General features: G+C 44.0%; 2 protein-coding genes across 2 annotated transcripts; both read right to left on the reverse strand.

Annotated features, from left to right (window-relative positions):
- Positions 1-1,143: 1,143 nt before the first annotated feature.
- Positions 1,144-2,084, reverse strand: LOC120288919 (probable enoyl-CoA hydratase 1, peroxisomal). Its single transcript, XM_039303193.1, has one exon. It carries the CDS (start codon positions 1,956-1,958, stop codon positions 1,551-1,553), a length of 408 nt encoding a protein of 135 aa, XP_039159127.1. The 5' UTR covers positions 1,959-2,084; the 3' UTR covers positions 1,144-1,550.
- Positions 2,085-10,629: 8,545 nt separating this feature from the next.
- Positions 10,630-16,397, reverse strand: LOC104452260 (GDSL esterase/lipase At4g16230). Its single transcript, XM_039316102.1, has 8 exons — positions 16,311-16,397; positions 15,025-15,311; positions 14,739-14,831; positions 11,923-12,095; positions 11,703-11,833; positions 11,298-11,543; positions 10,965-11,220; positions 10,630-10,861 (listed from the first exon to the last, which is right to left on the reverse strand). Exons 1-8 carry the CDS (start codon positions 16,395-16,397, stop codon positions 10,638-10,640), a joined length of 1,497 nt encoding a protein of 498 aa, XP_039172036.1. The 3' UTR covers positions 10,630-10,637.
- Between the last annotated feature and the right edge of the window lie 25 nt (positions 16,398-16,422).

Genomic DNA, 16,422 nt, shown 5'->3' on the forward strand with positions numbered 1-16,422 from the left:
TTTAACAGAAGTCTTAAGTGCCATAGTGCCCCCATCAGAAACATGGTACGATCGAACAAAGAGGCCAAGAGTAGAAGACAAAATTCAAGAAGGTGTACGGCAGTAACAAGAGCTACCGCACGGCTCACATTAGCCAGTTATGTGGAGAACTTACTGCTACTCTTGACTTGGTCTTCAAATATCTCCTCTTTCAGAATTCTAGTTTCATCAGTTAGTTTTGGTATTTTCCAAAGACAAATAGAACTGAAGATCAGCTCTTTCTTAACAGACTTGATACGCACAAAAGATGCATTATAGAATTAATGGATCCAAAGATGCCGAAGAGTAACAGATGTAATTACCTTCTCAATGCAAGCGCACGGCCTAGGTCCAGCTTCAAGCCATCGTTTATGACCGACTTGTACCTCAAAACCAGGTCATGGTTGTTCTTGATGATGGCCTCGGCAATTTCTCGTGCCTTCTTCAGCAACTGACCTTCTTCAACCACATAATTTACGAGGCCCAATCGCTCGGCCTGCTCAGCAGTAGAGGCGTGGCCGTAAGAGAAACTTCCCGAGCTTTATTGGGTCCTATGATGCGCGCGAGCTTCTGAGAGAGACCCCACGAAGGAAAGATTCGAACCTGCAACAACACACATTCGACGACTTCAACCAATGAAGAAGCCGCTTCTGTGAATTACTCAGAAGGTAGACCACGGCAAAGGAGCGAGAACAAAACACCGAAAAGAGTGCTCTGCCACGATAAAGGGTAAAACCACCGAGTGCTCTTCCCTCTAGCCAAACACCAGGAAAGCATTTCCTTTCGCAAGAATAGAAGTTGAAGCTCTTGGGAGCACTCCTATGTCCCTTGAAGAACTGATCTTTCACCGTAGCTTGTCATACCCAAGTTTTTTTCCCGTGAAAGGTGAGAATTATATTGACTTTAAACCAAAAAACTGTAAGAAGCTATACAGGAAGAACTCGGCACCAAAAACTTGCACTCACGAAGACAACAGTCAGAGTGAGTGGAAGGTGCCAAGGTGAAAGAGAGCAACCTGCACAGAGCAGAGGAAAGCCAAAACAGCAGCAAAAGCAAACAAAAACCGAAATCAGGGAGCACAAACAGTACACAAGCAGCGCCACCAACAATACAAAGTAAGATAAATTACGATAAATTTACGGAGAGCTACACTTTGCATAGCAATTACGATAAATGCAACTTCGATGCGATGCGACAAGCTACGAAGAGAAATTGGTCTCTCAAGGAACCACAGAAAACCCCATCCAAGCTCTTGGCAACGAATTTTGCGAACCACTCGCGACAAATTTTGGCTTGTCGCCATGATTTTACAAAACAAGCATAGCGAGCTCAGCACATCATCACTGATCCTATCAAACCAAGACGCCGAGGTAAGATAGCCGCGACCCGACAAGTTGACGACAGACCTCCTTCTACGAGACACAAATTCGGCAGGAACTTGGACATACGTACGTTGGCAACAGCAATTCGCATGAACCCGAAAGCGATGGCCAATTGCCCGAAGCAAAACAGGGAGAAAGTCAACGAATCGATCACCTGGCATGGGTATCGATGAACTTGGCACCCTTCGCGGCCACCAGGATGTCGCAGGCGAGCGCGATCTCGAACCCGGCCGTCACCGCGAACCCGCCGATGGCGCCGATGATGGGCTTGGGGCACCGCTCCATCTGGGCCACCAGGTCCTTCTCCGCGTCCTTGACGTCGCCCTTGAACACCTCCTCCGCCGCCGTGAGGTCCACGCCGGAGCAGAACGCGCGGCCCGACCCGGACAGCACGATGGCCCGCACCGACCCGTCGGCGCCGAGGCTCCGGAAGGCCCCGGCGAGTTCGACCATCATCGGCCGGGTGAGGGAGTTCAGGGACTTGGGGCGGTTGATGGTGACGGAGGCGACGCCGTCGGGGCGGCGCTCGACGAGTATCAGGGGCTGGGGGTCCGCCATCGCCGCCGTCGGCCGGAAGGAGTTCGAGGAAATGCGTTTCTTTATGCGGGAATGGATTTGCCGATGCGATTCCGTGCGTCGATGTGCGTGCCGGGGGATGGGTGACCAGGTCCATCCCTAACATTAATTAAATAATAACTCGAATAGATTTAATAGTACAATATGGAAAAAGTAAAAAATAAAAAGTTGAAAGGTAAAGTTGGTAACCTTAGCCTCTCAGCCTATTGCGTCAAGGGTAGGTGGCATTGAATGTGGCTGTCAAATCAGAACCAACCCGTGAACGTAGAACTCGAATTAGAATTCCAATGCACGATATTCTAATAACCTCTGGGGTATGCCCAAGAATTCCACCTTCCTCGCTCAAGAGTCGGCTTCACATCCACGCGTTTGCTTAGAATGCGTTTAGTAAGCACACAAACTTTCTATTTCTAGAATAGAAAAAGAACAGAAACACATTTACTAAACTTGTATAATTTTTTTGTTTTTTTAATTTTTAATATTTTTATTTTCTTTTTTTCTTTTTCTTTTTTTGGCCGGTTGCCAACTACCGGCGACGCGGTTGGTAACTGGTGGGCGACGTCCACAAGCTCACTAGAGCCTTGCCGGAGCCAAGGCGAGGCCTGGCTAGGCTTGCCTCCGGTGAGCTCACTAGGCCTCGCCTAGGCGGCGGATGGTCAGCCTCATGTTGAAAGAAGTTGATGATTCTTTCAAATTGAGATCCATAGTTTCACAAGATCCAATATTAGTACGCTATCCAAAATGTAATAAATACTCAAATAAAGATTGGTAATTTTTTAATATGATAATTGGTAACTTGTCGACAAATTATCAGATGAGTAATTTACCATACGATTTTCTATTACCGATCTCATCCAACATTCAACATCGCATTTTTGCTTTGCCATAATCAACCGTCGACTGGAACCGGTATTGAATAACAGTAATATCTAAGTTCCATGAAGATCTTGATGAAACACTGTCTTGAGCTTCCATGCCTGGGGAAAGATAATCTTTTCCCCAAGTATTAAGTAACATATATCATGTCAAATGGATGGTGTTGAATACTGTGGATGATTTACTATTTCCTCTATGTAATCACACTCCATATACTCTTTCTCAACCTAATTAGGCGAAATCCGAATCAATCACTAGCTAAAATACCCATGCATATATCTCTTACCTGGTGCTACTTATTTGATCAGGATTTGACGAGTTGTCGATTATTTACCGGCGTAATATCTTGAACTCCACCATCCAGAAAGATGCTTCTTGATCACGTCATTCGCAGCATTGGAAAGATGGCATAGATTCACCTGTCCAGATTAACTCTACAAGGCAGAAAGCATGGAATATGTTGCAAAAAGCGAGTGATCAAATAATAATATAGACAGAAAAAGAAAATAAATTGAACACCAGATTTACGTGGTTCGGTCATAAAGACTTACGTCCATGGGGAGAGTAGCAACGAATTTCACTATAGATCAAGCGATATAAAGAGATTACACACTCAAGTCAATCAAACACTTTCTCGGTGTTTCTCAAGCCCCAATTACACTCAATAACACACTCGGTGTTTAGCCCCGAAATTCCTCAACAAATAATCTCTCAATCTCACGAAGGAATTACACGCAAATCTTACCACAAGATTTAATTGGCTTCGACACTAAACTTCATTGGATGTAATTCACGAACAAGAATGACAAAGAAAATCCCTCCCAAGCACTCGACGACTAGACGGCACTTCAAGAACAATTCTTCATGATCAACGGCGGAACACCAAGCACTCACGCGGCGCTATTTTTGAAACCGGCGAGAAAGGTTTGCGATTGCAATTGAGAATGGATCATCTTTCGTTAGTTTATCTTATGCAGACAAAAGGAAGAAGGTATTAGAGATTGCAATGTGGCACCGTACCATATGAAATGTAATTGTCAATGATGTCTTGCCTGATGCAATACATGTCGGCATACATGAATTTCGATCCTTTCAAACTAGAGCCGAGGTCTGCAACGAGGCTTCTCAATTGGTTATTAAATAACCGAATAAGTCGATGCAACTATATGGGGTAGCTCCATTGATGTCCCTTTCAAACGGTGCGCAACCTATCAGCCCCACATTCCCTATGCCAATTTTCCTCGCCCCAAGATCATAAAGTCTCTGCGAATAACATCAGCCATTTTTATGAAACATTTATAACGAATGACTTTCAGGAACCCGATGAATGGCTGTGTAGTAGAGAATCTACTCATTGTGGAAAGGGGAAGTAGAGTTGCAAAGTATCCTAAAATCTATATGCTATATCAACTGGAACTGGCCAGTGTCTATGCTCTCTGTTCTTCTCTCACTGAATTCAAAACCGATGATTTTGGTGCAAAAAATGGCAAAAGAATGGGGAGAATTACCTAAAAAGTCCTAAACCTATTTTAATTGTGCCAATTTAGTCCTAAACTTTTTTTAGTCAATTTAGTCTAACTTTTGTTCAGTTCGGTCCATCCGGCCAAAATTAGCCAGCTGCCGACGTGGCACGTGGCAGCTGCCGGTCGGCGAAAGTTTTTTTTTGAATAATATTTTATTATTTTAAAAAATTTCTTTTTTTTTTTTTTTCCTCCCTCCTCCTTCCTTGGCTCCGCCACTGGCCGCCTGGCCGGTCGCCGGACTAAGCGATCCGGCGGGGCGAGGCCTCGCCCGAACGCGACGGCGAGCCCCCGCCGTCGCGTCTATGGAGGCACCGCCGTCGGCGGGCGCGAGCTTGCCGCGCGGCGAGCCCTCGCCCGATCCGGCGAGGGGGCTCGCCGTCGTGTGCAGCGAGGGCTCACCTCGCCGGCAACCGCGAGGCGAGCTCGCGCCCAGGGACGGCGAGGCCCCCTAGCCGGATCTAGCGAGGGCTTGACTCGCGGTCGGCCCCAGGGGCAAGGCGAGTCCTCGCTAGATCCGGGCGAGGGGCTCATTCCGTCGCGTCTGGCGAGCTCGCTTCCGGAACGGCGAAGCCCCCTCGCCGGATCTCAAGCGAGGGCTTGACTCGCGATGCGCTGGGCGAGGCAAGCCCTCGCGGATCCGGCGAGGGCTCGCCCCCGCGGAGCCCAAGGAAGGAGGAAGAAAGAGGAGGCAAAAAAAAAAAAAGGAAAAAATTAATAAAAAATGTTGAAAATAAAATATTATTAAAAAAAATCACGTCGGCTGCCACGTCGACTTAGGCCGACCAATTTTGGCCGGATGGACTAAAGCGGAACAAAAGTAAAAGGTTTAGGACTAAATTGGCAAAAAAAAGTTTAGGGCTGAATAGGCACAATTGTAATAAGTTTAGGACTTTTTTGGTAATTCTCCCCAAAAGAATGTGATTCTGGTAAAGGAAGAATTTTGACAGAATGACTCGAAGATGTATAGTGTGTTTGAAGTAAAGACTTAGTTCATTTCGTGAGGAAAATACCGATGAATTCGGCGAAGGAATAATCCCGATGCTTCACCATAAGATCAACCGTAATACCTGGATTGGAGGCAGAGAAGAACAGTTACAATCTTTGATTTTACAAGTTAATAATTCTAAAAATCTTGCTATATCTGTAAAAATTGCAGTGAACAAATCAACACCGTGACTTAACAGGGGACAAATGAAAGGTCAATGGTGAGCATATAGATTAACAATGAGTGATCTAATACTGTATCCAATGCAGGCAACGTTACTGAATAAAAGCCATTTGCTTTGGGGTTCTCAGCCTTTTGCGTCAAGGGTGGGCGGCATTGAATGTGGCTGTCAAATCAGAACCAACCCGTCACCCGTGAACGTAGAACTCGAATTAGAATTCCAATGCACAATATTCTAATAACCTCTGGGGTATGCCCAAGAATTCCACCGTCAATACTGAAAGTGTCCACCTTCCTCGCTCAAGAGTCAGCTTCGCATCCACGCATTTGCTTAGATTGCGTTGGTAACGTATATGTTAAAAAATTATTCCCGATTTCGGAAACAATTTTTGAATAGAAAAACGCGTTTAGTAAGTACACAAACTTTCTATTCCTAAAATAGAAAAAGAACATAAACATATTTGGTAAACTTGTATAATTTTTTTGTTTCTTTTAATTTTTAATATTTTTATTTTCTTTTTCTTTTTATTTTCTTTTTTCTTTGGCCGATCGCGCCTACCACCGTAGTCGAATCGGCTGGACGACGCCGATGAGCTCACTTTGCAGCCTCGCCGAGCCAAGGCGAGGCCGGCCTCGCCAGCCGGCCTCCGGCGAGCTTGCAAGGCCTCACCCTAGCTTGGCGAGGCTCCAACAAGGCTCGGCCTCGCCCGGGCGGCGCGTGGTCGGCCTCGTGCCATTTGGGGAGGCCAAGCCTCACAGGCCGCACGAGAGCCTCGCTAGGGGCCGCTGGCGCTCAAGCGAGGTCGTCGGCCCTCGATAGCTGCTTTGCTGGCCATGGCCAAGGCAACAATCGGCCAAAGACAAATGAAAAGAAAAAGAAGAAGAAAAATGAGAAAAAAAATAAATAAGTTTTGTGTTTTGTTCTTTTGTTTCTTTAAAAAGTGTTCTTGGGAATAAGAAACAAGTTTTTTTTGTTTTTATTTCTATTCTAAATTTTTTCCCAGGAACAAAAAAATAGATCTTTGGTTTCCGAAAACAAAAGTATAAGGGTGCGTTTGGCTGCACCCTATTTCTGTTCAAATGAAATTTACATTTTTTTTTTGTTCCAAAAAAACAAAACGCGTTTGGGTGCGGTTACATTCCTTTTGTTCTTTTTCCAGGAACAAAAAGAAAACGAAACAAGAAACACAAAATTTGTGTTTCTTGTTTCGAAACACAATTGAGGAACAAAAGGAACAAAATTGTGTTCTCTGTCGCGACCCTCTCCTCCTGCAAGCGTCTCCACCGTCGTCTTCTCCGGCGCCGACAGCCGCCTCTGTCTCGAGACCATCCGGCTTCTCCACCGTCATCCTCTCCGGCACCGACAGCCGCTGCAAGCGTCTCCACCTGTGAGCGGGTGACGTAGCTGGGTCGCGGGTCGGCGGGCGGCGACGGCGGCCTAACGGTGCGGGGCTCGGCCGTGGGGTCTCGGCGGTGGACGTCTACGGAGCGGGAGGGGGCCGGTCGAGTCGTGGGCCGGCGCGGGGTCGGCGATCGGCGGATCTCGGCCGTGGGTCACGGCGCGGTGATCCGATGCGGCGGTGGCGAACGAGGCTCGAGACCCGCATGCGTCGACGGGCGTGAGGCGGAGGGGTCGCCGATGCGGTGGAGGGAGACGACGGTGTGGCTCCGTCACCGTCGCACGGCGCGGCGAGGCCGACCTCGCGCCCGCCGGGCAAGCTCGATCTCGCCCAGGGATCCGGCAAGGCCGAGCTCGCCTAGCGGCCGGCAAGCCTCGCTATGGCCGCTGCGAGGCCGCGGCCCTCGTCGGCCGGTGCCGGCCATGGCCGAGGCCGGCGGCCGACGACCGGCCAAAGAAGGAAAAAGGAAAAGGAAAAGGAAAAAGAAAAAAAAATAAATAAATAAGAAAAAGGAAAAATAAATAAGAAAAATAAGAAAGAAAATAAAAAAATAAAAATAAAAATATTAAAAAAATAAAAGAAATAAAAAAATTATACAAACTTACCAAACGTGTTTCTATTCTTTTTATATTTCTTAAACGGATTTTTGTTTTTTGTTCAAAAATTGTTCCCGGAACATAAACACTTTTTTTATTTCTTATTTAAAACAATTTTTAAATGAAACGTTATTAAACGCACCCTAAACAAACGTGTTTCTGTTTCTTTTTTGTTTCTCGGAACAAAATAACATAAATTTATGTTCCGGGGAACGAAATTTGTGTTATGGAGAATAGAAACAAAAATAAATAAACAGGCCCTTATTGTCACGGATCAATGAAACTGTACTCGACCGATTACCTGGCTTGAAAGGGACTCATTGCGGGAATTTCGGCCGACCCGGTTCCTTCACAAATCAAAAGAGAAATTGTTTACTTACACTCGACCCCCACGAACCTTCACTCCTCTCCAACTCTTGTAATCGATCTTGGAAGTTGATGCAGATCACTCGAAATAGTATGTCCCGCCCATGACTGCAAGTGCATTTATGTCATTGAACTTAAAATAGTAAATCCTGACTGGAGACACAGAAAAAAGAAAAGAAAAAAGGAGCAGAACTATAAGAATAAGATAGCTGGAGAGTTCATGTGAAAGCTTGATTTGAGCAGCAACATTTAATGCATTGGCTCCGTCTGTAATCCGTGATTCAATGGCCATCTCTAGATGGGGTTGGTTTTGGAGAGTTATTGGGTGCAAGCGCTAGCCCATCACTACATCTTAATGGCTGCTCTCCAATTCATGCTGATATCGTTTTTCCCTACTTGAACTTTTCAAGAAATGGGAACTTCGAGGTCGAAGTATTTTGTCCATGGGATCTTGTTGACGAGTGTTCTAAGACACTTACGAAACATGCTTGTTGTGGAAGTATTTTATACTCGAAACATCGATTATGTACATGATGAGGAAAGTTACCGGATTCAGAAGATAAGTTGATAATTTGATTTTTTTAATTATAATTCATGTACGGTTAAACTAAACGAAAGTTAGTAAACACCTCAAGTAAGAGCTGATGATATAGAGCTGGTTAATAAATTTCATCAGCAAAAAAATTGGTAAATCATAATCAATTAAACCGAATAAATTTGGTTTGTGCCTTGAATAAAAGTTGGTAAGCTGAAAAAAAATCGATAAGTAACTCAAGTTGGTAAATTTCTATTGGAGTTAGTAAGTTACTCCAATGCAAGGTGGTAAATCGGAAGTGGCTCAAACAAACATCGAGAAGTGGCTTAAACAAAGGGAAAAGTGTTAAAAAGTCTTAAACCTTTTTGTATTTATGTCAATTTATTCATAAACCTTTTTGGTGTTAATTTAGTCATAAACATTTTTACATTATGACAATTCAATCATTTCAACTAATTTTAGCCGGATTTTGCTTGTAGATGTGGGGGTTAACATGGCCTAATTGGCGGTGACAATGAAACTTTTAATAATATTTTAATATTTTTAATTTTGAATTTTCTTTTTCTTTTTCTTTTTTTCCTTCTTTTTTCTCCTTCTTCTCCTCCTTCTTCCGGTGATGATGGCGGACCTCGACAACCAACCAAAGTCGACCTCGTCGCCCACACTACCGGAGAGGTCAACCAAAGGAGATCGCCCGGCAAGGTCGATCTCAACCTCGTCGACCACTTTGCTAGTGGCCACGAAGGCGGCCTCACGCTGGATCCGGCGGTGAGCCTCGCCCTTGCGCGAGGCCACCCTCAAGGCTTGGGCAGAAGCCTCGCCATGGGCCTCGCACGAGGTGGTGAGGGTCGAGCCTCATCCATGGGCAAGGCTTGACCTCGCCAAATCCGACAGGGCGAGCCTCACCACCCATGCCACGAGGGCGGGAACCTTGTCCGGGTGATGAGGTTTGAACCTCGCCTCATGATCGAGGGCAAGCCTCGACCTCACCAAATCGATGAGGGCGAGCCTCACCGACCATGGGCCTCAGGCTCAACCTCGCTAGATCCAACGAGGTCAACCTCAACCTCACTGGCTGTCACTTCTAGTCGACCTCATCGGCCGTCATCCTCCGCTAGTCGTCGAGGTCCAATGATCGCTGGAGGAAGGAGGAGGAGAAGGAAAAAAGAAAAATACAAAGAAAAAAATAAAAAAATTCAAAAATAAAAATATTATTAAAGGTTGTCCAGAGTCGGCGTCAATCGGGCTGAAAAAAATCTACTCAAAATTGGTTAGAAATGACAACGTAAAAAAAAATTTTATAACTAAATTGACAAAAAAAAAAAAAAAAAAAAAGGTTTAGAACTAAATTGACACAATGTAAAAAATTTATGACTTTTTTTAACACCTTTTCCTTAAACAAATGGTAACCTAAAATTAGGCCATAACTTAATCCAATTAAAATTGGCAATTCTTTCAAACTAAGATTGATCATTAAATATAAAAATGGGCAACTTTAACATGATAAGAAACCAATATGTTATAAATTATCAAACAGAAGTTGGTAATTTAATATGTGAGTTGATAATAAGTTATCATATAAGTAATTTACCAGTCACTTTTCTGTTACCAACTTCATTTGACATTCACCTCCTTTTTCATAATTTTAGAAGCATGGAATAGTGTTCTCTTTGCCATTTCATTTTCGCTTGAATTCGCAGTCTCAAGTTCATTCGAAATTTGGGTTACAAAGCGAAGCCGCAGTTGAAGGATGGCCAGAACATCTGGAGGGCAGTTCAAATCATGTAAGTCCGGACTCCCAGAGATCCTTACAGACAGTGATATTCGAGTGCGAAAGGTACATGGCCGCTCTCAATGTTTACTCGAGTTCGGCTTCTCAAACATCTCAACTCAACGAATTGCCATAATCAACAAGTATCAGTCAAAATGGGCACTTGCAACTGCAATTTCTTGCTTCCATGGAGCAATGAGCACAATCTGATGAAACACACTGTTTTGAGCTTCCTTGCCTGAGACAAGAACATCTTTTTCCCCATGTGTCAAGTTACATATATTATTTCAAATGAATAGCGTTGAATATCTGTGGATGGTTTACTGTTTCCTCTATGTAAAACCCTTTCTCTAGTCCAATTAGGCGAAATCCGAATCGATCACTAGCTATATCCATGCATATATGTCTTACTTTCTGCTGCTTATTTGATCAGGTTTCAACGAGTTGCCGGATATTCATCGGTGTGATATCTTGAACTCCACCATCAATAAGACGCTTCGCAATTATGACGTTCGTAGCATCCGAAGGATGGTATGGATCCCAGAAGACATACTTCGACCTGTCCGGGCAAACACTAGAAGGCGGACCGCAAGGTATCAGACCCCCAAACCGACCTGCAGCGTAGCAGCATGACGAATTTGGGTTTTCAAAACCTGCAAGAAAGGTTTTCCAATGAAATTGAGAATCGATCATCATTAGTTAGCAAATCTTAGACAGACGTAATGAAGAACTAGAGATTGCAGTGTAGTGCTGTACCGTATGAAACGTAATTGTCGATAATGTCTTGTACGATGCGATACACGTCGGCATAGACGAATTTTGATCCTTGCAGACTTGAGCCAAGGTCTACAACAAGGCTTCTCAATTGGGTATTAAATAACTGAGCCATCTGGTTCGGGAAGTCGATGCAACGATCTGTGGTAGCTCCATTGGTGTCCCTTTCGTACGGTATGCAACCTATCGGTCCTACATTTGCTACGACGATTCTCCTTGCACCCAGGTCATAAAGTCTCTGCAAATAACATTAACCATCTTTATAAAGGATTATTACGAATATAACTTTCCGGAATAAGAATGCGCGAAAGCTACCACAAGTTGCTGTCTATATCTGGAGATCATTGCGTTTACGAAAACTTCTGGAGATATCAATTTCTGCTTAGCCACGGAGACCACCGGCGTCAAGTAGTTATTGATGAGATCATTCGATCCGATGGTGACCGAGAAGAGGGCTGTCTTAAACAGCTCCGTGGCTGCAGAAATGCCGATGCCCGAGATTATGTCTTGCCTCGTATTTTCAAAATTATCTAACTGTGCATCCAAGTTTATCCGACCGCCCTGCCATCCGGTTAAAATGGTGTTACTTTAACTAATCAATTGAGTATTGATGTTCGCATTTTTGTTGGATAGTTGCTCAACTGCAGAACGAAGATTATGTATAATTGTGTCATGGATTTGATAACTACAATCATGATTCGAGAAGATAACAATGCTCACAAATAAATGTCCAGTGTAGTTAAGGATTCCGCCTGCACCGGAAGCGTAGTTGACCCCCTGCAAGATGACGGGCCAAACCGTTGTCGGAGCCAGGTATGGAGGAGTATAATCCTTGAAACCCAACTCTTCGCCTGCGAGTGGAAAACAATGAGCAGTTCAGAATACGATCGTCAGAGAATCCAGCCTTGTGTCTACAGTTTGGCAAGATCCAAAAACTTGCCTATGATGTCAATGATTGTTCTTCCGTTTGTGAACCGTCCTGTCGGGCCGCCAAAGTCGATCCCATTGGGGATGTAGTTGGCCTTTGAAAGTGAAGGGATGTAGTTGTTGTTTCCAGCATCAACCAAGGAATCTCCGAAAACGAAATTTGCCGAAACGTTATTGGCGAAGCAACTTCGGAGCAGGAACAAGAGAATCGAAGTCCTAAAAGTTAACCCGATGAATGGCTGTCTAGCCGAGAATCTTCTCATCGTGAAAAAGGGAAGTAGAAATGCAAAGTACGACAAAATTTGTATGCTCTATCAATGTGAACTGGTAAGTTTCTATGCTTTCCCTTTATCTCAGTAAATTCAAAACCAAAGAATTAATGGCCAAAAAGATGCGATTCTGGTAAAGGAATAATTTGACAGAATGACTCAATGCTGAACACCGTGTAAGAATCAAAAGTTGTTCATTTCTTCATGAAAATGCCGATGAATTCAGTGATGAAACAGTCACTGCTCCTAGAAGCAGTTCCAACACCTCGCAACCGAAGATGAGAACAACCAAGAACAACAATAATCTTTGATTTGACAAGTTGCTAATGCTAAGAACTTGCTGTATCTGTAGAAAATGGGTCCAAAGAACAAGTATACCCAGAGAGCCTGAGGAAAAGAAAGGCTTTGTAATGCAGTGAAAGAATCAAGACTGATTTAACATGGGACGGATGAAAGGTCAAGATTCGGATTCAGATGAACGATGAGTGATCTGTATTCTATCTAGAGTAGTCTACTATGTCAACATTAAATGTCACTGCGAAATCAGCACCAACCCGTGAAAACAAAGCTCACATTAGAGTTCCAATGCACGCAGTTTTCTATTAACCACTTGGGGCATGGCTAAGAAACCATACTCGATCCGAGGCCGGCGTGAGATGGGACCGGTTAAGGTAGTTTCGGACGACGCGGCGTCAGCATTATTAAATGAACATGAGGAAGAAAAAAATGTTTCCGTGCACTGTTTACTTCGCTCAACTGCCGACGGGACCAGACTCCCATTCAACTTGCCGAATCGATCTCGGAAGTTAATGCCTGTCGCTTAAAAATAGCAAGTCGCGCCCATTGCTGCATTCATGCATTTGTACTTGAAGTAGTAAATCCTGACCGGAAACTGAGAAAAGAAAAGGCAAAAGGAAGAAGAATAGGACGGCCACACCGTTAAAGCTGAGCTGCTGTTCTTCGACCAACAGCAAAAAAGCTCGACTTAGAGCAGCAACATTGAATGTATCTGACTGCGTCTGTAACGCATGATTCATCGGCCATCGCTGGATGGGTTGATCGGAAGAGTTACTGCGTGCATGTGCGTGCTAGCCCATCACTACATCATAATGACTGCTCTGCCGATTCAGTTCATGCTGCTATTGTTCTCCCCCACCTTGAATTTTTCAAGAATTGTGAACTGTCACCGTGCATTGTTCCATGCCCGGGTCCTGTAGACGAGCGCCCTCGGACACATAGTTAAAAATGGATATCTCATGAGGACAGTCAGTGTGTCGAGATTTGCAATATTTCCATATTTTGTTACTTAACAAGTGTTTTTTTTTTTTTTTTTATCACTATTTATTGGAGGATAATGTATACAAGCAAACTTAAGGGGGCATGCAATTGCTTAGGGGCCCTCTCTCGTCGCAAGATTATAGAACGTCTTAATTGATGAGCATATCGATGGCTATGTGTATTGAGCATATTAGCGCTTGCGTTTATGACCACTTGTTTGCATACCAACTATGATAATTCACACCATTACTTATATTTCATTACAAATTTAGTGTACCAAAATTGGACCCATCAAAATGGGTCCAAAACTCATGTAATAACCCAAAAACTTTTAAATGGGTCATAAAAATTTCACAAGGCATGGGTTCATTGCGAACTCATTTGCAAGCCACTTAAGGCTTAACCCATTTAAGAGGCCTCTACTTTTTCAAGTCACTTCATTTCACATATGGAGATGTGTCTGGCTAACTTTTATAATTTTTATTCTTTTCTTTTTTTTTTCTTTCTTTTCCTTTCTTTTTTTGAGCCAAGGATCCGTGGTCCTCGCTAGATCTACGCAAAAGTTGATCGGTAGACATAGAAGACAAAAAAGGAAAATCACTAAAGAAAAATAAAAGAATAAAAAATCATATTTTTAAATTGAAAAATTATTCCCTAGATGAGAAAGTGTTTTAGCAACATAACTTTTTAAAAAATAATAAGAAACAAATTATTCTAAATTGGATTCAATATAAAAGTGTTTTAGTAATATGAGTTGAGTTAAATATATGTATGAAAATTTTTATCATGAATAAATGAATCATAAATGAATTAATAAGTTAATTTGGGTTAGACTATTTATTTATAATTATCCTTAAATTGGGGGTGTATGGCAAACCAAAGGAGGAATTGCGTGCATTTAAACATAGAATTTTATATGAAATTCTATTTTATTTATCATGTGGATTGGGTTTATTGAATAAGATAAAAATAATAAAATTCAATTCTGAAAGTCTCTGTATAATTGGGGCAATGAGTAAATTATGCCCATCAGTCTACACCAGATGAAGAATAATCGAACACCTATGTGTCCATTTCACTCCTATGAATGAGATTAACATAATTGAGCGAAAGGAAAAAAGAAATTCAGAATTTGGCTTCTCTAAAGATGCATTATCGACAAGGTTAAAAATCAAAGTAAAGAATTGGTTTGTAGCTACAAAATATGTGAATTAGCAATCAGGTCAGTGCCTTCTCATTGAAGCTAAAATACAAGTTGCTGGACTTCACAGCTAAGATCTACCTTTGAGGCACACCTCCGCCGCCGCCGCCGCTAGCATCGCCACCGGCACCTCCTCCTCCTCCACCTCCATAGCCTCCACTTACATCACCACCTCTGCCACAAAAAACAGCCACCAACTGTCCCCCACCTATCCTTCCAAAGCGATAACTTGGACCACCACCACCACCAAAGTCCACCAAAGTCCACCACCTTCCCCATCACCAATGCCACATTTGGATTCTCCTCCTCCAGCACCACCTCAGCCACCTTTGCCGCCACCGGAACTGGCACTGCCGCCACCGACTACTCCCCCAACGCCATTGCCTTCCCCATCACTTTGCCACCTCCTAGGCCGCTGCCAACACTCCTACCTGCATCTCTTCCACCCCAAAAAAAATCCCACTCCAGCACCATTGCCTTTTCCGGGTTCAATTCCGACTCAACCACCCTTTCATCCCTCCAAAATCCTACACCACCTTCTTTGCGTTCCAGAGCCACTGCCAACCCCTTCTCTACTACCACCGGCACCTTCGCCACCGCCAGCTCTGCCAACGCCTTTTCCGCTTCCAAAACCACCAGTGCCGCCTCCAACTCCTATACCATCACTTTTTCCATGTCGGAAAGGCATCAGTGCCTCCTCCGGCACCACCACCTTCGCCACCTCCCACTCACGGCACAACACACTTTCCTAGCCACCCCCAGCTCCACCAAATCCTCATCCACCCACTCCCACCACCAGTTTCCTACCCTACTCCAAAGCCACCCCGAACTCCTAGATCGACAACCTGATCAAATACTCCTCCGGCTCCGCCACTTGATCTTTTGCTCCACCATCCTTATGAAACCTACAACTACACCTCCTTCAGCACCACAACCCAAGCCTATTCCAGTGTTGTCAGACCATTATAGACCGCACAGATTACTCCAACATCTTTGTTGACAAAGGGAGAAAAAGCACCACCTGCACAACGTACGGTTTCGAGGATGCTTGGTCCCACTTTTAGTACGGCATACGAGCAAATATAGGGGATGAGCAATGGTGCCATCCGAGACGCTCCCTGTCCCTGCGTTTCGTGGGCTACTCGCACTCGCCCCCACCACAACATAAGGAGGACAAAGTCGAGCATATTTAGAAGCGGAGATTTACAGAGGCCAGTGAATATTATCATAGCCGTGTCCCCTTATTAGCTAGTATTTAGTGTCCATTGAGATGCTTCCCCTTATACATGAATGCAAGTGTTAAAGCCTCATTGTAACTTTCCTAATTAGAGACATTCAAGTTGTTAGATGCAATTTAAACTCAAGATGACAGGGTCTTGTTCGAAATTAACGATTAATTCCAACCCAGCTCTTCATAAACAAGCCACCGGGTCAGGGGCCATGGGGGGCGCCAATTGCAGAACAAGTCCACAACAACTTCCAGGATCAAAATCTCGAAGGTACTGGAAAGCAAAGAAGAAATGGTGTTCGCCGTTTCCTCATGCAAACAAAAACATAGCTGAGAAAGAAGCCGACCAAATTCACACCTTCAAAACGTTCAGCCAATCCCAACGAATCCAATCATTGCACCCTCAAAGCTTTGGATTATTTTACCCTTGCAAGTACTGATACCCAGCCAGTACATCTAGACTGCCTGACGCTGCAATGGTACGATGAGTCAGTACCCACTTCACACCCCATTAATCGCGTGAAAGTAGGATACTCC

This window comes from Eucalyptus grandis, chromosome 1 (genome assembly GCF_016545825.1).
Source record: "Eucalyptus grandis isolate ANBG69807.140 chromosome 1, ASM1654582v1, whole genome shotgun sequence".
Lineage (NCBI taxonomy): Eukaryota > Viridiplantae > Streptophyta > Magnoliopsida > Myrtales > Myrtaceae > Eucalyptus > Eucalyptus grandis.

What these genes read in the sequence shown, in the direction of transcription:
- LOC104452260 (XM_039316102.1), bottom strand. Translation starts at nt 16,397, where the DNA reads ATGGGGTGTGAAGTGGGTACTGACTCATCGTACCATTGCAGCGTCAGG. An exon ending in GGGTATCAGTACTTGCAAGG is followed by an intron (nt 15,312 to 16,310) that starts GTAAAATAATCC and finishes GTGATGGTATAG; the next exon opens with GAGTTGGAGGCGGCACTGGT. An exon ending in GATATAGACAGCAACTTGTG is followed by an intron (nt 11,221 to 11,297) that starts GTAGCTTTCGCG and finishes TGTTATTTGCAG; the next exon opens with AGACTTTATGACCTGGGTGC.
- LOC120288919 (XM_039303193.1), bottom strand. Translation starts at nt 1,958, where the DNA reads ATGGCGGACCCCCAGCCCCTGATACTCGTCGAGCGCCGCCCCGACGGC.